Here is a 23,454-nt window from a genome sequence, read left to right as displayed (position 1 = left end):
AGCTGGATGTCTCATGGTGTCTTTTAATAAGGTTTCTAGCAGCCAATTCCCTACAGATTATCTGCTTCCCAAACTCGTACACTCACATCTGCTCCTCCCCTGCAACAGCTGGGCACGGCAGGGGCTGGGGGTGCCTGGGTGGGCTGGGGGTTTTGAGGGGGGATTAGGGCCCTATATAGATCTGTATGTGTGTATCCCATACTCTGGCTCTACCCCTACCCTGACCCCGACCTTGGGGACACCGTGGGACACACACACCCCGTGCCCCCCGTCCATGGGGTGACCCACGCCAGGATGGGAACACCTGCTCCGGCTGCTGCTCGTAATCCCCGGCCTCTAAACGGATTAAAGGGGATCATATCAAAGGAGGGGGGATGCCCGTGAAGGGGGAACCCAACGGGTTAACCAGATTTGGGGTCGTTCGGGACTCGTCCATCGGTGCAGCCCGGTGCAGCCCCGTGCACTACAAGTCCCGAACGACCCCGCAGAGATGCAGGAGCCGGGGGTGTGCTGGGGGGGGAGATCCAAAGCGGGGAGCGGGCGGGGATGATGTCAGCCTGCGGGGAGCCCCAGCGTGGCCAATGGCGCTGCGGGGCCGGGCCAGCGGCAGCGGCGGGGGCGGTGGCGGCGGCGATAGCGGCGAGAGCAACGGAGCCCATTCATGATCCAGCGAACGGGGCCGGTGGCAAGTAAAGCGGAACCGGTGCCCTGCAAAGCGGCGCCGGTACCGCCGTCATGGAGACATCGGGGCATCTCCACGATTCGGGCGTGGGGGACTTGGAGGAGGATGGTCGGTGTCCCTGCCCGTTACCGGGGGATGAACGGTCACCGCCGCCGCCCTCCGCGCTGCCGCCGCTCCAGCACAGCCTGTTGCACTCCTCGCCCGGGTCGTTACGGGCCCCTCCTCCTCCTCCCGCCGCCCCCGCCGCCCTCCACCCTTCCTCCCGCCACGGCAGCCAGCTCAACCTCGGCGACCACCCCGCGGGCTCCGGGGTGGCGAGCAGCAAACACCGGCAGCCCAGCCCTCTGGTCCACCGGCGGGACAGCAACCCCTTCACCGAGATCGCCATGAGCTCCTGCAAGTACAGCGGGGGGGTGATGAAGCCCCTCAGCCGACTCAGCGCATCCCGACGGAACCTCATCGAGGCCGAGCCGGAGGCGCAACCCCTGCAGCTCTTTGGTGCCGGCGAACCCCCCGAAATTGTTGTCTCACGCGAGGACAACCATGCGCCCACCGCCCACCGTCCCAGCCGCCCGCCCGCCCGGCCGGCCCCCACCACCTTTGGCAAGGGGCCCAAGCGCAAGGCACAGAACATTGGATACCGCCTTGGGCACCGCCGGGCACTGTTCGAGAAGAGGAAGCGCCTCAGTGACTACGCGCTCATCTTCGGCATGTTTGGCATTGTCGTCATGGTCATTGAGACTGAGCTCTCCTGGGGGCTCTACTCCAAGGTACCGGCGGGGCCGGGGGGTGTGTGCGGGGTGAGCGCGGAGCCATTTGCCCCATCTGTGCCACGGGATAAATATGGAGCTCGTGTGGAGCGGAGCAGGGGCAGACAGGCTGGCTGGTGACTGGAGGGACGTTCCCAGCGCTTTCTTTAGCGGATGCCGCAGCCACAGGTGTTGCACAGGGTGAGCACCCGGCTGGAGCTGCAGGGGCTTCGTGCTGGCGGCTGCTGCTCTGTCCGGTCCTGCCCCAGGCACTTGCAGCAGCAGCAGGCACCGACCCACTGAGGTTTGTGGTGCCTGTTGCTGGCATGGCAGTGCACTCCTCACGAGCACTGTGCCCCCGGCCGTGCAGCGAAGCACCCCCTCCCTCCTCCTCCTCCTCCTCCACACCCCTTCCTGCCTTTTTTTTTGGCCTTTTTTTTGCCTTTTTTGCCTTTTTTTTTTTTTTTTTTTTTTTTTTTTGCAGGACAGTGTCTTTTATTTATAATTCTCCCCCCCACGTCCCTTCCAGCTCCTGCTCCCAGGGCTGCGCTGGTTGGCAGCGATATGAATAACTCTTTGTATAGACATCTGTCATGTTATTTATACTTATCCAGAGAGGGGGGAAGGCATCGGCACCCCCACCAGCACCCATGGGCGTCAGCGGGGCCGGCGCTGCTGCCGAGGGGGCTGCGGTGCAGCCAGCGGGGGTCCCGGTGCCGCCGGGGAGGGGAAGGAGCGGTGGGAAGGGGAAGGAGCGGTGGGAAGGGGCTGCTCCCCCCTTCCTGCCATGATCCATGGGCACTGCGAGCACGGGAGGTGGAGGAGGGGAGAAATACAGTCGGGGCTCCTGTGATTTTGGGGACCCTGCTGCCTCCCCAGCCAGGTTTGGGGGGGTGGTCCTGAGCCCCATCTTTGCACGGCTCAGTGGGCATGGGGGGTGCAGGCAGCAGCTGCACTGCTCTGTCTGAGGCTGGGGCATGCCAAGCTGGCATCCTCGCCGAGAAAGGAAGATGCTTCAATGCCAGAGCCTTTTTTTCTGGTGGTTCCCACTCCCCCTTTGGCAGGAGCAATGCCAAACCACCATCCCCCACCTGCATCTGCTACCTGTTGAGGCTGGCAGGCTCCGTGTGCCCGCGTGCCTGGCGCCAGGGGGACTGTCCAGCCTCACCAGCAGAATGCTGCCATGCCCAATGGAGCTGCTGTGTCAGCTGGGGAAGACCCCGTGAGTCAGCGCTGCTGCCATGCAGCAGCTGTGACACGCTGCTGCCCCACTGTCACACCAACAACCGTGCTGACAGCCACAAGCAGGGTGCAGGACAGTGCCTGCCTCTGGCCTCTGCAGGCCCCTTGGCCAGATTTGCAGCAGCTGTGAGTGAATCCCCCGGTGGGAAACCAGAACTCGGCGGCAGGGCCGTGATCACGGGTGTGGGAGTGCCTGTGGTGCAGATGGGGCGCAGGCAGTGCAGCCCCAGCCCTGCCCCACAGCCCCAGCCATGCCAGCCACAGGGTGCCAGGGCTGAGCTGGGCAGCAGGGACACACTGGCCAGGGTTTGCCTGTTCACTGACTGCAGGCAGGACAGGGCCTCTCAGTACTGCTGCTCCCACCACCTGTGTGAGGCATCCTGGCATCCCCGGTGCAGCAGGACGTGTGCCAGGGGTGCCAAGGTCCTTCCCCACTTTGGCCCTGACCCCATGTTGTTTGGGATGCAGGAATGGCTCTTCCTGACAGCTCTCCTCAGGCAGGAGGCATTGGTACACCCCGTGTGACGCTCGCCAGGTGCCCCACGCGGGGTTTGTGCCCCTGAGAAGGGTCTGGCCAGAGCCACCTTGGCACGATGCTGCCCCGGAGCTTGCCTGTTAATAGTAGTGTTTAGTCACAGCACTTTTCTTAGCACCAGCCATTATATCCACACAATTGCACAGCCAGAGCCAAGTCGTTAACAATGCGGTGCCGCCTCCACAGCAAATAGTCCCTTCTCTGCGTGCAAACAGCCTGTGGGGATGAGGAGCACGGGGAAGAGGGAGCCCAGAGCTAGCCCAGAGCCAGGCCAGAGCCAGGCCAGAGCCAGGCCAGAGCCAGGCCAGAGCCAGGCCAGAGCCAGCCCAGAGCCAGCCCAGCACGCTGGGGAAGCCAAGGGTTGGGTGCCATGGGCGAGCTGGGCCTTGGCAGGCCAGGTGTGCCAGGCCTCAGCAGGCCGGGGGTGGCACAGAGGTGTGGGATGGGGGCTAAGGGGGATTGGTTTGGGGTAACATCCTGGTGAGGGGCTGCCAATTCTCCCCATCTGTGGGGCTGGACTGTGGCTGGCATGCACATGGGTGAACCAGCATCCAAAGGGAACCCTGAATCCTGCTTTTCACAGCCATCAGGGAATCAGGGGCTGGTTTAATTTACATAAGGCTAATTAGCTGGAGGGTCTGGTTAGATTTTCTGTGTGGACACCGTAACACTGGGCTCAGGCTGGATGGGGCTGGGGCACTGATGTTGCACATCTCAGAGGGGAGGTTGGGAACTGCACTCAGCAGAACAGAAAACAGAATTTAAAAAGAGTTTTTTTTTATTTTTGCTGGTGGTACCAGTGGTGCTGATGGTCCTGATGGTGCCCTTACTACTGTGTCAAGCTGCTTGGGGGGAAGCTGAAGCAGCAAAAGTGCCTTTGAGGATGGGATAGCAGGTGTTGGGGGCAGTGTTTCCCTTGGGGTGTGGAGCCCAGTGCCAGCAGACCCCACAGCTGTGTGCCCCTTAATGCCTTCCCTGCTTTCCCCCTGCAGGACTCCATGTTCTCCCTGGCCCTGAAATGCCTTATAAGCCTCTCCACCGTCATCCTGCTGGGCCTCATCATCGCCTACCACACCCGGGAGGTGCAGGTAGGTCCTGGTATCACCAGTGAGGGGCTGTGGGGTTTGCCAAGCACCTGAGTGGGACACAGCACCTGAGCTCACACCCTGGAGCATCCTTCCTCTTTGTCAGGGTCTTGGGGGGCACTTCTTGGTCTGTGAGAGCCCCAGGTGCTGGGCAGATATACTGGTGGCTTGGGGAGACTACAGCCAGGAAGGGCTCAAGGCAGTCAAAGTGCCAAGGAAAGCCAAGAAATCCTTTCCTAATCAGGGCTGCACACTCTCTTCCTCCCTGGGAAGTTAAAGGAGTCCCAGTTTGTTCCAGGAAAGCTCTGCTTCCCTGTGCTTCGGCACAATGCCAGCCTGCTCAGGGCCTGGGAGGAATGAATCACCAGGCAGGAGAAGGAGCATCCTGGCAAGGGATGTCAAAACCCCTGGCCCTGAGTGCACCAAAATCCCACCCTGTCCCTCCTGAGGCTGGGGGGCTTTGCCATGGAGGGGCTGGCAGCAGCACCCACTCCCTGCCTGCCCCAGTCCCCACTCCAGCTCAGCCTGCACCCATGGGGACCAAGCCTGGGGGTTTTGAGTTGCTCAATGCAAATATTTGAGAGCTCTGCTTGTTGCTGCAATAATATTTACCCCAGGATGACGGTGGCTGGGGTCAGCCGGGTGAGCTGTGCCCTCCGTGCTCGCTGTTTCCTCTCTGCTTGTTGTTCCTGGCAGTGGGTTGGGCAAACACAGCATCCACCCAGGCAGCACACAGGTCATCCCACCTCTCCTGCCCTGAGCAGAGCCAAAGTGCCACTGTGCTGTCCCTCTGCACCTCACCATGATCCCAGCTGCTCTGCCAGGCCAGTCACGCTGGGAGACAGGGAATGAGACAATGAGATGAGTTGGACTTGATCTGCTCCAAACAAAGTAGTGCTGGCTGCTCATTGCCCTGAGTGTTATAAAATGTTATAAAGAAATTGTTGACAATCCAACAAAAACTGAATGGGGCTGCCAGAGCTGTAAATCCTCAACTTCTTGCACCTCTTGGCCAAGGTGGGGGACTGTGCTCAGCTGGCCATGGCACTTGTCAGACCTCCCAGCCCCTAGGAAACAATCAGCCTCTTCCCTCAGGATTCCCTCTTCAGCTCTTGCCCAGGGAAACTGGGGCTGCCTCATCACTGGAAGTGTCCAAGGCCAGGCTGAATAGAGTTTGGAGCAGCCTGGGGTAGTGGAAGGTGTCCCTGCCCATGAAAGGGGGTGGAATGAGATGAACTTTAAGGTCCTGTTCAACCCAAACCAGTCTGTGATTCTATCATCCTACTAATTGTGTTAATTAGTCCTTTGAAGGTCTTCCTGTGCCTCAGTTTCTCTGGGGCTGAGGCATCACTCAGCACCACGTTATATCACAACAGGTGAAGGAGAGCAGTGCTGGTAACGCTGTCAGCTCCTGCCAGGGTGCTGTGGATGAGCAGAGACCCCCTCATCCCTGTGCTTGGAGTGCCTGGAGCTGTTCAGGCTATTGGTGAAACTTTAGTCCTCATGAGGCGTCTTGGTAGCTTTTCTTGGCCTCTGTTTTTCTGGAGACATGGTGGATCTTGTCCCTGCCCCTGCTGGAGCCAGTGATGCTGCATGTGTTGGGAAATGCCCCCTTGGGTACCACTGAACCACTCCAGGTTTCCATGGAAACCCACTTTGATGCTTTACAGGTACAGAACAGAGAGGGGCTGGCTCAGGGGAATCCTGCCCAAATCTTGCTCCTTCCCCTCCCTGGCCTATGGCAGTTCCCCCTCATACAGTCAAAAGGCTCCTGCCTTTTCCGCTTGCTAATTTGTTTATTTTAACACCCTTTTCCAGGAAGGAATAGGCTGTCAGCTTGCTAAATGCCTGAGGATCTCCCTTGACAGCTTGGAGCATTTTTGTAAACAATTTCTCAAACAAAGCAGCTAAAAGGAGCAGAGTTTTCCCTACAGAAAGGGAGGTGGCTGGGACAGCCACTCTGTGACTCAGTCCCCGTGGCTCCTGCCATCCCCAGGGAGAGCCCCAAATGCCACGCTGGGCTGGCACAGGTGTACTGGGGCCTCTGGGGGGTTGCTCCTGGGCTCAGGGCCAGCTGGGGCCGTGCTCCCCACTCACCTCTCACCCTCTGCCTGGGCTCTGCCCAGCCCTGGCTCTGTGAGCGAGCCAGCGTCGCTCCATGAGTGAGGGATTGAGGACACGGACAATGGCACCAGCTGCCACATCCCCCTTGGATCCCTTCCTGGTGCTTCCTTTGGCAAGTGCTGCTTGCAGAGGGGCCCCGAGCCCGTCCCTCCTGCCGGGTGTCCCTGTCACACCAGGGAGGAGCCAATGGCAGCCTCAGGACTGCCCCTGCCGAGTCACCTGCATGGGTGATTCCCAGGGCTCTGCTGGCATCCCAGGGAGGCCAACGGAGCTGCCACCCCCTCCCAGCTCCTGCAGAGACCCCAGCTCCATCACTGATGATGGGAGAGGAGCTGCTGTACCCAGGATGAACCGTCAGTTGCCATGACAACTGAATCCCATCTCCGCCAGCAGCTGGATGCTCCGACTGTGGTGTTCACTGCCCAGATACTGCCCTGGCACTCAGGGTGTGACAACTGTCAGCAAAATCAGTGCAACCCCAGGAGCAGAGGGACTGGGGTGACTCATGCTGGGGCTCTGTGGCACCATGGCTTGCCCATTTCTGTGGCCTGGATGAGGGGGATGTTTTGGGAGGTGGGCTCCTGCCAGCCAGATTTTGAGTGAGCTTGTCCCCATGCTGTCCCTGGGTGTGTGTGCTCAAGGCCAGGCACCTTAAAGTTTTGGTGACCATCCCTGACACACACTAGCAGGGCAGCACAGAGCTTGGTGGTGACTCATTCCCATGTTTTTCTTCCCCCATCCATCCCCAACCCTTCTGGCTGAGCCACACCCAGCGCTCCTCTTAGCTCTGACCCCCAGATCCTGCGGAGGGAGGGTCAGGGATGGCAGTGGGCAGGTTGTGGGGCCACTGGTGACTGTTCTGCATCCTGGCAGCTCTTTGTGATCGACAATGGAGCTGACGACTGGCGGATAGCGATGACGTACGAGCGCATCCTCTACATCAGCCTGGAGATGCTGGTCTGTGCCATACACCCCATCCCTGGGGAGTACAAATTTTTCTGGACAGCTCGCCTGGCTTTCTCCTACACACCATCTCGGGCAGAGGCCGATGTGGACATCATCCTGTCTATCCCCATGTTCCTGCGCCTCTACCTGATCGCTCGGGTGATGCTGCTGCACAGCAAGCTCTTCACCGACGCCTCCTCGCGCAGCATCGGGGCACTCAACAAGATCAACTTCAACACCCGCTTCGTCATGAAGACACTCATGACCATCTGCCCCGGGACAGTGCTGCTGGTCTTCAGCATTTCCCTCTGGATCATCGCTGCGTGGACAGTCCGTGTGTGTGAGAGGTGAGAGGGGCTGGGGTGCCTGGTGCTCTGGGATTCAGGGTGTTTGCAGTGAGCTGGGGTTAGGGGTTTGTGGCAGCTCAGGATGCTCAGGGCTTGGTGGTTTGGGGTGCTCAGCTGTTAAGGATGCACAGAGGTTCGGGATGCACGGAGTTTTGGGATGCAGGGGGGTTTGGGAGGCTCAGTAGTTCAGGATACGAGCATGATGAGCAGCAGTGTGGAGGTTTGGAATGCTCCACGGTTCAGGATGTGCAGCAATTCAGGATGTGCAGCAGTTCAGGACGTGCAGCAGCAGTTTAGGAACGCACAGAGGGTCAGGATGGAGGGAGGTTTGGGATGCAGGGAGGTTTGGGATGCTCAGGACACGAGCATGACAACAGCAGTTTGGGATGTGTGGAGTCTGGAAAGCTCCACGGTTCAGGATGTGCAGCAGTTCAGGAATGCACAGAGGTTCAGGATGCACAGAGGTTCAGGATGCAGGGAGGTTTGGGATGCAGGGAAGTTTGGGATACAGAGTGGTTTGGGATGCTCAGTAGCTCAGGACACGAGCATGACAAACAGTTTGGGATGTGGGAAGGTTTGGAAAGCTCCACGGTTCAGGACGTGCAGCAGTTCAGGAATGCATGATGAGGTTCAGGATGCAGGGAGGTTCGGGATGCAGGGAGGTTTGGGATGCTCAGTAGCTCAGGACACGAGCATGACAAACAGTTTGGGCTGTGTGGAGGTTTGGAAAGCTCCAGGGTTCAGGATGTGCAGCAGTTCAGGATGTGCAGCGGTTCAGGAATGCGTGATGATGTGCAGTGCCTCTGGAAGCTCAGCAGTTTGTGGTTTGGGATTCACGGCAGTCTGGAATTCTCAATGGAGAGGTGATGTCCCAACAGCCTGGAGGAGGGGGGGTGTTGGGGCCTCAGTGGTTCCCTGCACTGAGCCCTGCTGTTACAGATGATAAATTGCACAGGCAGGAAGCAGAGCAGGGTCAGCCCTGTCCTCACAGGGTCCTTGTGGAGGGAACATCTGTGGTGCCAGAAGCTCCAGGAGCACGGCTGGGGGACAAGGAGAGTGCTGGGAGCTGGGGGCTGTGCATGGGGAGGACCCAGAGGTGCTGATGGGGAGTGACAGGGCCTGGCTCAGGCTCCAGCATCGCTGCAAGTGACTGCCATGACAACACTGTGGTGACATACCCACAGCTTGATGGCATCACGCCAGCACCAGCGTGCTCAGCACCGGGGTTGCTGTGGCGACCAGCCTGGTGGGTATCACTGCACCTCCATCTCTCAGGGACCTGCCACCACTCTTTGTCTACTGAAGGAACCAGGGGGCTGTGCTGGTGGCATCCCAGGGCTGTGCCAGAAGGTTTTCTCCACAGCCACAGTGCAGCGGCACCCGGGGAAGGGAGGGCAGGTTCCTCCAGGAGCTGCCCTGTTGTGGTAGCTTTGTGTCATTCGTGGAGCTGAGGTGTGAGGGATCACAGCAACTGGCAGCCCAGGGTTACCTGGGACACCCAGGTTGCTTCTAGATTGCTTTCAAAGTGAGAGGAAGGCCACCCCCCTCCTCCTCGGGGTGGGACCCGTTGCTGTGCTCACACTGCAAAGGGGCATTAGGGCAGCTGGAAGTGCTGTGGCAGTGGCGTGGGACGGCACGCTGAGATTTTATGAGCTTTTACTGCCTGCATTTGCCTTCCTGCCTCCCTTAATGATGCTCTCCTTATGAGCTGGATGCTCAGGCACTGCCTAATTGTGTTTGAGAGATTGTGGTTTGTGCCTCCTCAGCAGGGAGCAGGAGCACAGGCACCCAGGACACACACAGGAGGGTAATCCAACAGCTGGCAAGGCTCAGGCTGGAGGAAGCAACGAAGAACTATCAGGAACAAAAATCCCCAGAAATTATGCAGACGAGGCACTGCAGATCATTGGCAGTTGCCATCACCTCCCTCAATGTACAGAGAGGCAGAAGAGAACCCAGGTGGGCTGGAGATGCGTCAGTCCTGGGGGATGCAGGGCTGGGGGAATGCAGAGGCCCTGGGACACGCTCTGTGTGTGAGGGATGCCACATCCCTGGGGGATGCACCAGCCCTGGGGGCCTCACACAGCTCCCACAAGGGCTACCCAGGACGTGTCCCCCTGCCCACTGGCACTGGAAAACAGCTTCCAGCCATTTGCAGCACCATTCCCCAGCAGCACCCACTGGGCCCAGGCAGTTTAGAGGTGGTGGTGCCTCTCCAAGACATCCTGGGGCTGGGGTGCCACATCTTATTGGAATATTTACCAATCTAGCCAGACAGGACGTGCCTGAGCTTGTCTGGCCCTTGCTGCTGAACCAAAAAGCAGCAACTGCGGTGTTTCACCCCAGAGACACTTTTGGCTGCCTGGGTGTGTGGTGTTTCACCCCACAGACACTTTTGGCTGGTTGGATGTGTGGTGTTTGACCCCACAGACACTTTTGGCTGGCTGGGTGTGTGGTGTTTGACCCCACAGACACTTTGGGCTGCCTGGGTGTGTGGTGTTTCACCCCACAGACACTTTTGGCTGCCTGGGTGTGTGGTGTTTCACCCCACAGACACTTTTGGCTGGCTGGGTGTGTGGTGTTTCACCCCACAGACACTTTGGGCTGCCTGGGTGCTGCAGCTGGGCCCTGCAGACAAGTCCAGGCCTGCAGGAGCTCTGGTGCTGCTGGGATGGAGCTTCCCCCCATAACAGGGGCTGCTCCTCAGGTTTATCTCTGCCAGAGAAGCTTTAAGGGGATGGTGAAGGAAAGGAGTTGGTTCTGATGGAGGGTTTGGATCCAGAGCTTTATTCTGGCCCAGAGGCCTCTGAATGCAGCACCAGCTCCAACAGAACTCCCTGAGCCCGGGGTTGCTGCTCCTTTAACCCTGGGGAGAGGGGCAGGGAAGGGGCAGGGAGCCACCAAGCAGGGACAGGAGGGGAGGGACAAAGGGACAAAGGACACCTGGATGGCCCAATGCCCTCCAGGGGTGGAAAGCATCTTTTGAATTTTGCCAATCACTTCTGGAATTCCAGGGCTGACAGACAGCGCTGGGAGGGGAAAGGAGAGAGGTGACTGACACACCTGGCAGGGAATTTTCACGGAGGGACCCGAGGTTCTGAGGTAAACCCTGAAATCACAACGCAACAACGGCACCGAGCTGTGCTCTCCGTGGCTGTGGGGGCAGCAGCGGCATCCTCAGCATCCTCAGCATCCTCGGCATCCTCAGCATCCTCAGCATCCTCAGCATCCTCCCGTGCGCCGCGGGGCCGCTCCTCTCGCTGCTTAGCAACCCCGCCCGCCGCTCCGGTGCGCGCCCGCCCGGCCCCGCGGAGCGCACGTGTGCCCCAACGTGTGCCCGGTGCACCGGCCGGGGCTGCCCGGAGCCCGAACGTGGCACCGTGGTCACAGGGGTCCGAGGATGAGGGAGGAGAGGAGGATCTGACTCCGTGTTTCAGGAGGCTTGATTTATTATTTTATTATATATATTATATTAAAACTATACTAAAAGAATAGAAGAAAGGATTTCATCAGAAGGCTGGCTAAGAATAGAATAGGAAGGAATGATAACAAAGGTTTGTGGCTCGGGGTCTCTGTCCGAGCCAGCTGGGCTGTGATTGGCCATTAATTAGAAACATCCACATGAGCCCAATCCCAGATGCACCTGTTGCATTCCACAGCAGCAGATAACCATTGGTTACATTTTGTTCCTGAGGCCTCTCAGCTTCTCAGGAGGAAAAATTCCTCAGGAAAGGATTTTCCATAAAAGATGCCTGGGACACAAACGTGTGCCCAGAGCAGCGGCCAGGGCTGCCCAGAGCCTGGGGTTGGTGCTGCTGCACTCAGGGCAGGGCTGTAGGTGATGCTCAGGGCAGCCAGAGAGGTGAGGGTGGCTGTGTGCAGGTCAAGGGATGACAGAAAGTGCCTCAGACCCTCTGCTCTTCACCCCAGAAAGTGCTGCTGGTGTCTGAGCAGGTGGCCCCTCTTTCTGGTCAACCCCTCTGGTTTATCAATCTTGCTCAAAATGCTGCTCAGTGGAGAAAATGTCCCTCTGTCCAGCAGGCCTGGAACCCCCCCTGTCCAGCATGATGCTCTTGGGGCTGTTCCCTCAGGACATTGCACCCTGTGGGATGAGGTGGGCTCAGATCTCCTCAGGACAAGACACTGGATGGGAGAATTTTGTGTGTGCCCCACTGCTGGCACTGGAATTTTGGGGAGCATCACTGTGGTTATGGGCCCTAACTCCCACAGAGCCCATTACCTATCCAGCTCTGGGATGACTGTGGGTGCCCCACTGCTGGCACTGGAATTTTGGGGAGTGCCACTGAGGTTATGGGCCCTAACTCCCACAGAGCCCATAACCTATCCAGCTCTGGGATGATCGTGGGTGCCCCACTGCTGGCACTGGAATTTTGGGGAGCATCACTGTGGTTATGGGCCCTAACTCCCACAGAGCCCATAACCTATCCAGCTCTGGGATGATCGTGGGTGCCCCACTGCTGGCACTGGAATTTTGGGGAGCATCACTGTGGTTGTGGGCTCTATCTCCCCTGGCCAGCCCTGCCCAGAGTGAGCCTCACCAGGGCTGAGGGTGCTTTCTCCTGCACCAGGACCTCATTTGAGTCTCCAGCTGAGGGAAAAAAACATTTCAGAAGAGGAGAAAACCCAACTGCTCTGCGAGTGGTGCTCTTGGAGCTGGGATTGCCAAAAGCTCCATCTGTTTTCCCTCTCCAGATCCTGTGAAGAGGCTGGGAGAAGCCTGCCAGGGAGGCAGGAGAACAACCATCCTGTTCATAGTGGGGTAAAGGCCCTGCCTGCCCCTGCCAGCTTAGGGCTGAGTTTGGCTGCCAGGAGTCAGCACCACATCCCTGGCAGTTGTACCTGCCTGCCTTGGCTGTGCCCTGGGGAGCTGGAGGCAGCTGGGGCCCCTCTCTGTGTGCTTGCTGGAAGAGCCAAAACCCAGCTCTGGGACAGCCAGAATGGTCACTGACCTCACATCCCCAGCAGGGACCTGGAAAATCTGCAGCGTTCCCAAAGCTGCAGCCACTCCACGTGTGCTGTGTCCTGAGTGTGTGGGAGCTGTTCCTGTGTTCCTGAAAGCCAAGGCTGTGCCTGAGGCTCCACAGGGCCCATCCCCAGCAGTTCTGCTGGCAGCTGTGCCCTCTGGAGTGCCACAGCAGCAGTGGGATGCAGGGGGCTATGCCAAGGGTGAGCTGCTGTGCTCAGAGCCTGTGCAGAGCCACAGCTCTTTGTCCCTCCAGCCAATCCTCACTGCAGCACCACTGGGGACACACAACAGGGCTGGGATGTGGTGACAGGTCTGACTGAAAGCAGAAGCCTTTTCCACCGAGTTTTTGCTCTCATTTTGTCCCATCTGGGTTTCCCAGTGCCAGAAATTACGCAAGCACTGCCACTATGGCACATCCTACTGCGCTGTTAATCCTGCACCCCAGCCCAGCCCAGGCTGGGGGAGCCCAGGTACCCCCATTTCTGCCCATCCATCCCTGTCCCCTGCTGTGACACTGATGCCCCTGTCTCCTTGGCAGGTACCACGACCAGCAGGATGTAACCAGCAACTTCCTGGGTGCTATGTGGCTCATCTCCATCACCTTCCTCTCCATTGGCTACGGGGACATGGTCCCACACACCTACTGTGGCAAGGGAGTCTGCCTGCTCACTGGCATCATGGTAAGGGCCATGCGGAGCTGCTTTCCCTTCTGTGGGCTCTGCCTGTCTCCATGGCAGAGGAGGGGCCTCTGGAGTTTACCAGTGCCTGTTTCTCAATGTACAAGGCCTAATGAGGCCAGCTCTGAGGTCTCACAGCCTGGAAGTTCAGAGAGTTGTCTCAGCTGATGAATTTGGGGTGGGTTTGGACCCACAGTCAGTAAGGGTGGAGTCAGGGAGCAGAAGGGCACCTGAGCATCCCTTGGCCATCCTGGTCCACATCATCTGGCTTCCATTGCTCATCTGCCAGGGGTTCCTTTCCTTCTCAGCCAAAAGGCCACCATTCTCCAGAGTACCTGCCCTTAGAAGCCCACCACGAGATCTCCTGGCTTGTGGGACTTTCCTTTCCAGCCAGGGCTGCTGAAGGAGCAGCTGGGGGCTCCTCACAGATGTTCCCCAGCCATCAGCTCTGCCCACCTCAGCTCCAGGCCCTGGGGATGGAGCCATCCCTCCTCCCAGCTAGGGCAGACCCCATGAGTACCATCAGCTGGGGGGGCTCCACCAGGAAGAATTCATCCTGTATCACCTGCAAATCTTTGATGTGTCTTGGATGAGGCCAGATGCAGCTAGGCTGGTGTTTCTGGTGGGAGAAAATCCCTGTGGATGGGGGTGATGCAGCAACTGCCAGCAGAGGAGGAGCTGCTGGCTCAGCTGAGGGGGTTCCAGCTTCCCAAAACCCTTGCCCAGCCAGAGATGACTTTGAAGTGAGGCCCCATCTGTCAAAGTGTCCCCCCACCCCTGGGAACGGAGACCCCCATGCCCTGTGGGGTTGGAGGCTTTGCTGGGCAGTCAGCACCAGGGTAGAGTCACTGATCCTGGTGGCAGCCAGAGAGTGCAGCAGGACCTTTGAGGACACTGAAGGATTCAGGCCAGCAGGTTAATTAATGGCTCTTTAAGGACAGCTTGCCAGGCTGACAGCTCTCTGCCAGAGCTCTGGGGGCAGGGGCCCAGCTGGAACGAGCAGAGCTCAGGAGCACAGCAGGCACAGAGGCTCTGGGAAGGACAGCTCAGCACAGATGTGCACTGGAGATGGTGGCTGCCACGCACATCTGGCCCTGATTGCTGGGATAAGGGAGTTCCCAGCCGCACCAGTTTGAATTTGGAGCCCCTTCTCTGCTCTCACCTGTGCTGCCTGGTGTTTCCCCACTGCTCTCCCAGCCCAGCCCTCTCTTGGGAATGGAGGGCTCCTCATCCCACAGGGCTCTGGCACGGGGCAGATCTCTGGTCTGCAGTGGCACAGGCTCCCCATCAACCACTGCTGACCTTGCTGACAGCCCTGGCCTCTCCTGTTAGTCACAGAGCCCTTCATCAGCCACTCAAGGACACCCAGGCTCTGCCAGATCTTGTCAGGATAACAGGGAGGACACGTAGCTTTAGGAATCTGCAGGTTTCAAGGGTGAGGGTGGGAGTGCTGGTGTTACAAAACAGTGACAAAAACTGTTTCCCCACCTGATGTCCCTGCACAGGGTGCTGGATGTACAGCACTGGTGGTGGCTGTGGTGGCCAGGAAGCTGGAGCTCACCAAAGCTGAGAAGCACGTCCACAACTTCATGATGGACACACAGCTGACAAAGAGGGTAAGGTGCCATGGGGGCATTGCTGAGTGCCAGGAGCTGGGGTTTGGGCCACCGTGGCAGGAGGGAGGCGTCAGCACCTCTGGATCCTGTGGGTATCACAGTGGAAGGAGGTGCCAGCATCTCTGAGTGAAGCTACAACAGGACAGGAAGGTGTTGGCACCTTTGGGTGCGGGTCCTGTGGGTACCACTGCTGAGGAAGTTTTCCAGATGCTGTGGACATTGCACAAGTGTTACACTGAGACAAAGAGCAGCAGCTCTCTTCCAGGCATTGAGGTGATTTTGGGAGCACACTCCCTCCTCTTCCAGAGCATGATCTCACTCCTCTTGCTGTCAGGAAGACAACTGGATTTCAGTGATTCAGTGTCCACCACAGATAAGAACCATACTGCAAGGCTCCCCTGAGGAGAGCCTGCAGCAGGGTGCTCATGGGGTCACCAGAACTGGTGTCACATCCCTGCTAGCATGTAGGAGCAGCAGGAGGTCGCTGGTGTTGGCAGCCTCATCGTGGCAAAGCATCAGCCAACCAACAGAGGTGTGTCATAGAATGGCCCCTGCTCAATAGAAAACATTTCAGAGGGGATGCTGGCAAAAGGAGCATCAGTGCAGCCCTTGGAAAGGCAAGCAGTGGTGGGATGCAAGCAGGGCACCCACTTCACCCCAGAGAGCAGAGCCCCAGACAAAGCCCTGACATCCCAGCAATAGTCAGGACCTTGGTGTGACCAGGCTGGGAGAGCAGAACAGCTGGTGAGCCCCTCTGCTCTGCCATTGATAGGGATCTGCAGGCTCCATGCCAGGCAGAGAGCAGCCAATTGCTCCTGGAGTGAGCAGCTCAGCTGTGGTTCAGGCACAGAGCCTGCAGAAATCACATCCCAGCACCAGCAGCACAACTGGGACCTGCTGGTCTGGGACCTGCCAGGATTCACAGATGGGTTCCCCCCTGTCCATCGTGCCCAGCAGAAGCTGCTGCTGATCTCTCTCAGGAGGCTGCCAGCATAGCAATGGAGAATATGTTAGAAATTCTGAGAAAGAGCCTGAAATGCAGCATTTTCTCCAGCCTGCAGGCAGCTGGTGGAGAAAAAAAACTGGTTTTTTTTTGGTTTTTTTTTTAATTGAGGTTTATGGTACAACTTTGTGTGTAGGCAAAGAGCCAGGACTGGGATGTGGGTACACCAGGGGCCAACAGCTCTGCCTTCTCTTGCTGCTTGAAGTGCTCAGCATCCCCTGGAACAGTCCAGGAGAGCTTTGTGGGTGCAGAGCCCCGCTCCAGCTGGGGCAGGGCATGTGCAGCAGGTCCATGGCAGAGCCAGGGCAGCGCCTCTGGGCTCCCACATGGCTGGTGACCTGCAGCCACTCTTCCTTCTCAGATCAAGAACGCGGCAGCCAACGTCCTGCGGGAGACATGGCTGATCTACAAACACACCAAGCTGCTCAAGAAGATCGACCATGCTAAAGTCAGGAAGCACCAGAGGAAGTTCCTACAAGCCATCCACCAGTAAGAGGCTGTGCAGTGGGCTGGGGGCAGGCTGAGCTCCAGATAAAGCAGGATCCTGTCCCTGGCAGGGCTCTGGGGACAGTTTTGCGTTGCCCAAGATGCAGGCAGGTGCCCAAGTGCAGTTTGGAAGAGGGGAGGGAGTGCAGCCTCGTGCTCTTTCCTTCTCCCCAGGTTACGGAGCGTGAAGATGGAGCAGAGGAAGCTGAGTGACCAAGCCAACACCCTTGTCGACCTCTCAAAGGCAAGTCCCACAGGAACCCTGTGGCTTGGCCAGACTGAGTGTTTCTCTTTGCTTGGAATAAGTAAAGCAGACTTGGCTGACCGCAAAATGCTCCGACTCAGTAAATGTCAGCAAGGAATAGCTGCTGTGGGATGGCTGCCCTTGCAAAGCAGGAGATACACATTCATGAGCCAGAGGTTCCCTGCAACCCTTTTTGCAAGGGGTACCACGGCTCAGCAGCACAGGGCCAGCAGAGTTTCCTTGCTTTGACGGCCAGGGATGAGCCAAACTGCAGTGGCAGAGCCCTTGGAGAAGCTGGGGTGGGCTGAGATGGGGCAGCTCTCAGGGCAGAAAGGGGTAAAGGGGTGAGCTGAGCCAAGCTGCAGTGGCAGAGCCCTTGGAGAAGCTGGGGTGAGCTGAGATGGGGCAGCTCTCAGGGTGAGCTCTGTGGCATTCACCCCTCCAGCCATGGTACTAACTGTCCCCCGTGTGCCCTCCCCAGATGCAGAACGTGATGTACGACCTCATCACAGAGCTAAACGACCGCAGTGAGGACCTGGAGAAGCAGATCAGTGGCCTGGAATCCAAGCTGGAGCAGCTCAGTGCCAGCTTCAACTCCCTGCCCCTGCTGATGGCTGACATGCTGCGGCAGCAGCAGCAGCGCCTGCTCAGCGCCGTCCTGGAGGCCAGAGGGGTTGGGGTGCCCGTGGGCACCCCCCAGACCCCTCTCTCTGAGAGCCCCATCGGGGTCAGCTCCACCTCCTTCCCCACCCCTTACACGAGCTCAAGCAGCTGCTAAAACACTTCAGCCCCTTCAGCCCCGCCGTGGACAGGGGAAGCATTTCCACACAGATCGCGAGGTCTCTGTGAACTTTTCCTCTGGTCCTTGAACCGCTGCAGGAGCCTTCAGCTGGAGCCAGTAGTGGGACCAGCAGTGCCGAGCGTCGCTCGGAGCTTTGCCAACGCCTTGGTATTGGGAATTGCATCCCTCTTCAGGTGCCTCTACACGTGGTGAAGGAAGGGGACAGAAGGTGATGCCTTGGGCCAGCCTGTGCCGCGGCGTCCGGTGGCAGACGGGAAAAACCCACGCTCAATCTCAGGTCTTCACATTTGAAAACAAAACAAAACAAAACAAAACAAAACAAAACAAAACACCAAGTCAGAAGCACTGAAGCAACGGAGACACCGGAGGGAGAGTTTTTTCTCCCTGGGGCGCCCCCCTGGCCCCCTGGCCCTCTCAAGATTGCCAAACCTCGCCAGGCAGATGCCAGCGTGGGGAGGTTGGTGATGCAGGCTCTGGCTGACGCTGCCTATGCTCCATTCCATCTCCTGGCCACAGGACAGCCCCCTCACACTGACAGCTGGGTGACCATGCCTGACTGTAACCTTCCTGTGGAGTTCTCTGGAGCTGTGAGTGTTTTCTACCCAGAGAAGAAACGATGGACACTTCTTCTTTCTGGTCCTTAGTGTCACATTCTGCCTGGAGACACGTGCCAGAGCCAGGAGAGCAGTGCCTACAGCGTGCAGGGCCACGCAGGGCTGCCCCCAGAGCCAACGTGTTGGTGGCCAGTGGTGGGGCTGGCAGGCCAGCTCGGGCACTGAGGGGGTCTCCAGGTGCTCACATCACTGCCTGCTGGGAGCCTCCCAGCACTTTGCAAAGCCAGTGGGCTCTTTGCAGCAGTCTCAGAAGTGCTGGATGAACACCCCATCAGCTCCAGCTGTCTCCACTCGTGCTGGGAACATCCATGCTTGAGCCCAGTTGGCAATGCCCAATCCACCAGGATCAAGCAGGAGCTCACTGGCAAGTGATGTGGTAGCAGGGGCAGGTGCTTCATCTGTTTAAAACAAAGCCCATGGCCTTCATGCCACTTCTGCTGGGTTTGGTGGAGGGCAGCCGCACTCTCTGGCTCCGTCTTGGCACAGGCACTGCTGCCCATGCCTGCCAAAGAGCAGCACATCAGACCCCATTACAGTTTTTTTGCTGGTGTTCAGCTTCCTGAGGTACCCTTGGCATCACCTGGCTGCTTCTGGAACCAGCCACTTTCTGGTTTGCTTTCACCATTTCTCCCTTTTTCCTCCTGAGTTCTTCTTCCCCAGTGTCATGTTCTGGCTTTCCTGGGTCCTTGCATGGAGCCATGCCAGGCTCTGACTTTGGGGTTGGTGTTTGCTGCTTTCCACGAAAACTCAGCAGAGAATATTTCTATATTTTTAAACAGATGAAGTAACCATGTAATTACTCTGCAATATTAATTGCACCTCACCCAGCAGTGTCAGTAATTGTAATCAGTCACTGTGTTACTCCAGGTATACTCAGCCTGTAACGCTCTCCTTTGTAACTTTTCCCCCTTCCATAAATAATGCTGGATTTTGTGCACACGTAGGGGTAGAGACCCACCACCCTCCTGCACCACCACCACCACCCCTACACCCCCAATGCTGAAGGATTTCCTTGCTGCCAGTGGTGTGAGGTGGTTTCACTCCCTGTGCCCTGCAGCTGGAGTTACATAGAAAATAAGCAGAAATTAGTGAGGAGTGCTGCCCCCATGCTGGCCCTAGGAGGAGGAGGAGGAGGAAGGCTGCAAAATGAGATCTCTGTGCTGCAGAGGTGTTGGAAGCAGGGGACAAACACAACCCATCCCTGTTGCCTTCAGGCAGGCACGTGCCCATTGCTGCTGGTCCTTGGCCAGTGGGAGAGAAACTGGCTTTGGGAAGGAGCTGCTCTTCCAAGCTCTTGTAATTACTATCACTGATGTCCCACGGATGGCTGGGGATTCACTGCTGCCTTGGAAGCCCCCCATGGTCTATTCTCAGCCCAGCTGCTGCTCCCTGGGTGCCTGTGGGTGCCCCCCCTGTCCATCGTGCTGATCTCTCTCAGGAGGCTCCCAGCAGAGCAATGGAGAATATGTTAGAAATTCTGAGAAAGAGCCTGAAATGCAGCATTTTCCCCAGCCTGCAGGCAGCTGGTGGAGAAAAAAAAATGCTTTCTGGGCTTCAGATAGGAGCAAACTGCCCATGGAATGGTGCTGTGAAGATGTGTCCTGGGGCATCAGGGAGCCAGAGGAAGTATTGATCCTTAAAGATCAACGTTGCCAGCAGGAACCTCCCTGCCAGGCACAAATCAAGTCTGGGAAATCCAACCAAGTGAGACAAGAGCAGGAGCTGCCTGGAGGTGCTAAGGGCCACAGTGAGAGTGTTGGGATTGCAGCTGGAGCAAGGGCCCCCTGTTCTGGGGCAGAGCAGCTGCTGCTGCTGCAGTGGGATTTCCACAGGGCTGGGGCAGTGGATCCCTGTGCACCCCACAGCCTTCCTGCCCTGGCCTCATCTCAGCACAACCTGCAGTGCAGCCACCCTTCTGCCTGTGACCTGGGGTCTGCACCCTGTGCCCTGCACCCTGCACCCTGCATCCCACAGACCCTCACACCCATATCCCCACACCCCTTCACCCCCATTCCACACCCCTGGATGCCCATCCCAATCCCCACTCCCCTATCCCACCCCTTCACCCCCATCCCACACCCCTGAATGCCCATCCCAATCCCCAAAGCCCCCATCCCACCCCTTCACCCCCATCCCACACCTGAATGCCCATCCCAATCCCCCTATCCCACCCCTTCACCCCCATTCCACACCTGAATGCCCATCCCAATCCCCCTATCCCACCCCTTCACCCCCATTCCACACCTGAATGCCCATCCCAATCCCCACACCCCTATCCCACCCCTTCACCCCCATTCCACCCCCCTGGATGCCCATCCCAATCCCTACACCCCTATCCCACCCACCCCCCTGCCAGTTTGAGCAGCAGCCCTGACCCATTGCTCCCAGCACCAGACTCCACCATGGCCAGCACTGAGACCAACCCCCTCCAGCCCTGCTCCAGGAGCCCAAATCCCACCTGAGGCCACGGGGGGAGGCAGGAGGAGTGAGGAGCCCCCAGGGCCCGCCGTGCCCACCCAGAGCTGCTCCCTGATGGCAGCTCCAGGTCACCAGCAGCCTTGGCTGGCACAGCCCCGCTGAACAGCTCCAGTAAATGCTCCCCAGCCAGTCCAGCCCAGCCCACACACCTGAGATGATCACTTTGGGTACCCTAAGGGACATCAGGACAGAGAGAAGAGATCGGCAGCCGAGGTGGAAGAACAGCACGAGAGGAAAATCGCAGAGATGCCGACCTCCTGCAAGCTGGGAAGCATCTGATCCCACAGCCCAGTGGGGCCAATGCCCCTCCAGGACCCACCTGACCCAGCCAGTCCCATTTTTGGCACAGTCTTGGGGGCTTTTTTTTTGGCTCCACGAGTCTCCTTCCTGCTCCGCCTGCAAGGAACTGTCCTAGAAATCCCAGAAAAATTCCACAATCTCTCTGCAAACTCATGGATGTTTCTGTCCAGACTTAAGGAGCTTTGACCTGGGTTTGCATCTTGCCTCTGTACTGCTCGCTTCTTTTTTAATGATAGGGGAAAGCATAATAGTTTATTTTAACTATGAAATATATTGCTATATTATGATGGTTATGGTAACTTTCAATTATGGTTTTGTACCCAACACGGTTGTTAGCAAGGCAGCAACACCAGGCTGCTGCCAAAAATGTCTGTTTCTGAGTACAGCTACCACTGCCAGTGAGGATGGGGGACAGGGAGAGGTGCAGAACCCACACTCTTATCCTTTATCACCCTTGTACTCATTTCCAGTACTTGGAAGCTGACCTCTAACAGGTCTGGATCTGTGTGTGGCCCAGTGGCACCAGAGCTTTGCTTCTCCCCACAGAAAGGTCAGGCTCCCCCCTTTTTTTTTCCCCAGGTTCTGGAAAGCCATTTTGCCCCAGGTTGTGTCCTCCAGCAGAAGGAGGGACTCTGCTCCCTGGGCACAAGCTCTGCAAGAGTCAAAATTCCCCTTTTCCTCCAGGGTGGAGGCTCTTGAGAAAGCAGCGCTGCAGAGCACATTTTCATAGAATTATGGAATCATTAAGGTTGGAAAAGTCCTCAGAGAGCATCAAGTCCAGCTGTTAACCCAGCAGCACCACCAAGCCCACGTGCCCGAGTGCCACAAACACAAATTTTCTGGATTCCTCCAGGGATGGGGACTCCACTACTGCCCTGGGCAGCCTGTACCAGAGCCTGGCCACACTTACACGCCAGAAATTTTCCCAATATCCAACCCAAACATCCCCTGGCACGACTTTCGGGCATTGTCTCTTGTCCTTTCACTTGTTACTTGGGAGAAGAGACTGGGACAGGTCCAGTTCACGTTTCACACCCTGCCCTGGGGAGCTGCAGCTTCTGCTGAACCTCAGGGTATGATGGCATGGGAGGACAAAACCCTGAGCCTGAAAGAGAAATGAGAAGAGGCTGCAGGGATTGTTTTGTCTCAGCATTCCAGGCTGCCCAGAGTTGTGTCTGCCCCATCTCTGGAAGTGTTCAAGGCCAGGTTAGATGGGGCTTGGAGCAACCTGGTCTAGGGGAAGGTGTCTCAGCCCGTGGCATGGGGAATGAGATGAGCTTTAAGTCCCTTCCAACCCAAACTGTTCTGTGATTCCATGATTCTGTGATTCTATGGGCTCCTTGAGCCTCAGAGAGCATCACTACCTTACCTCCAGCCCCTCCTGAGCTGCTGGACCTGATCCCTGCTGGATCCTAAGTCTTAAACTGCTCTTTGGCAGCCACACTTTGCCCTGGCCAGCTTTCACAGAGCACGATGTGTCTGGGAATGAGCAGCACCTATGGAAACAATTCCTGCTGCTTTTGTCCAGAGAAAGTCCAAAAGTCCCTGCACTGGCCCTTCCTGGTCAGAGCTGCAGCCACTGCCATGCTGTCACCATAGAGCTGTGCTGGTCTCACCCTTCCAGGCCAGTCCAACCCAGCAGAGCCCCAGCAGCAATGAGCTGCCATGAGGTCTGGATGCTCCTTGCTGGACCCCAGACCTGAAATCTCCCCGCAGAAACCAGCTCTGATGGAGGAAAGAGGCTGGTTCTTCTTCTGAGAGGCCAGGGCTGAGCCTCTGCTGCTGCCAGCCAGGTCTGGGGCTGCCAGGGGATTCCTGGTCCTCTCCCTTGGGCTTTGCCTTGGCCACCAGGTATGTTTGGTGGGGGGCAATGGTGGTGATTGCTCAGCAGGTTGGGAAGATTCTGCTGCCAGGCTCTTGACTGCTCTGAGCTTCTTCTCACCTAACTCCAAGCTCCCTCCTAACAGGCATCCAAAGGGTCCAAGGTTGTAGAGAGGGGAGTTTGCAGGAGAGAGAAAAAGCTTCTTCCCCATGGCATTGGTTATTTCCCTATGGGATGAGCCACCTCAGAGCCCCGTGAGGCACCAGGCAGGGCTCCAGAGCCCAGTGGGTGCTCTTGGCTGGGGGCTCTGCGCACCCAGCTCTGCTCCTTCTTCCACCCAAAGTGTTCTTCCCCCCGCTGGGGTCTCAGCACTGCCCATGCACCTTCCAGTGGGAGCTGCTTGCATGTTCTCTGTGGTCAGGAGCCAGTCCTGGGCTTTACCTTCCTCCTTCAGGGCCGGTCTCTCAGCTGGAGGACAGGAGTGAGGGCTGGCCTGTACAACAACAGCCCATCCCCACAGCATTGCCATAAACCCGAGCTGTACCCAGAAACAGGCATGTTTTAAACTATGGCTTTAACCTGTTCACTGTAAAAAGTGCCTTGGACTTTAATCTGAAGAGGTCACTATCTAGAAGTATTTACCTGTGCGGGTGTGTAAGGATGCAGCTCTGTGTGCAGAGTTACACACACAAATATATGATCTATACGTACAGCCA

The 23,454-nt window shown here is 57.6% G+C and overlaps 1 protein-coding gene across 1 annotated transcript; it reads left to right on the top strand.

The window, feature by feature from the left end:
• Positions 1 to 580: 580 nt before the first annotated feature.
• On the top strand, positions 581 to 23,454 carry KCNN3 (potassium calcium-activated channel subfamily N member 3). Its single transcript, XM_054651289.2, has 8 exons — positions 581 to 1,452; positions 4,201 to 4,296; positions 7,291 to 7,709; positions 13,235 to 13,376; positions 14,879 to 14,989; positions 16,354 to 16,481; positions 16,653 to 16,722; positions 17,204 to 23,454. Exons 1-8 carry the CDS (start codon positions 736 to 738, stop codon positions 17,498 to 17,500), a joined length of 1,980 nt encoding a protein of 659 aa, XP_054507264.2. The 5' UTR covers positions 581 to 735; the 3' UTR covers positions 17,501 to 23,454.

This window comes from Agelaius phoeniceus, chromosome 31 (assembly GCF_051311805.1).
Source record: "Agelaius phoeniceus isolate bAgePho1 chromosome 31, bAgePho1.hap1, whole genome shotgun sequence".
NCBI classification, from domain to species: domain Eukaryota; kingdom Metazoa; phylum Chordata; class Aves; order Passeriformes; family Icteridae; genus Agelaius; species Agelaius phoeniceus.
This window is presented reverse-complemented; position numbering and strand designations above follow the sequence as displayed.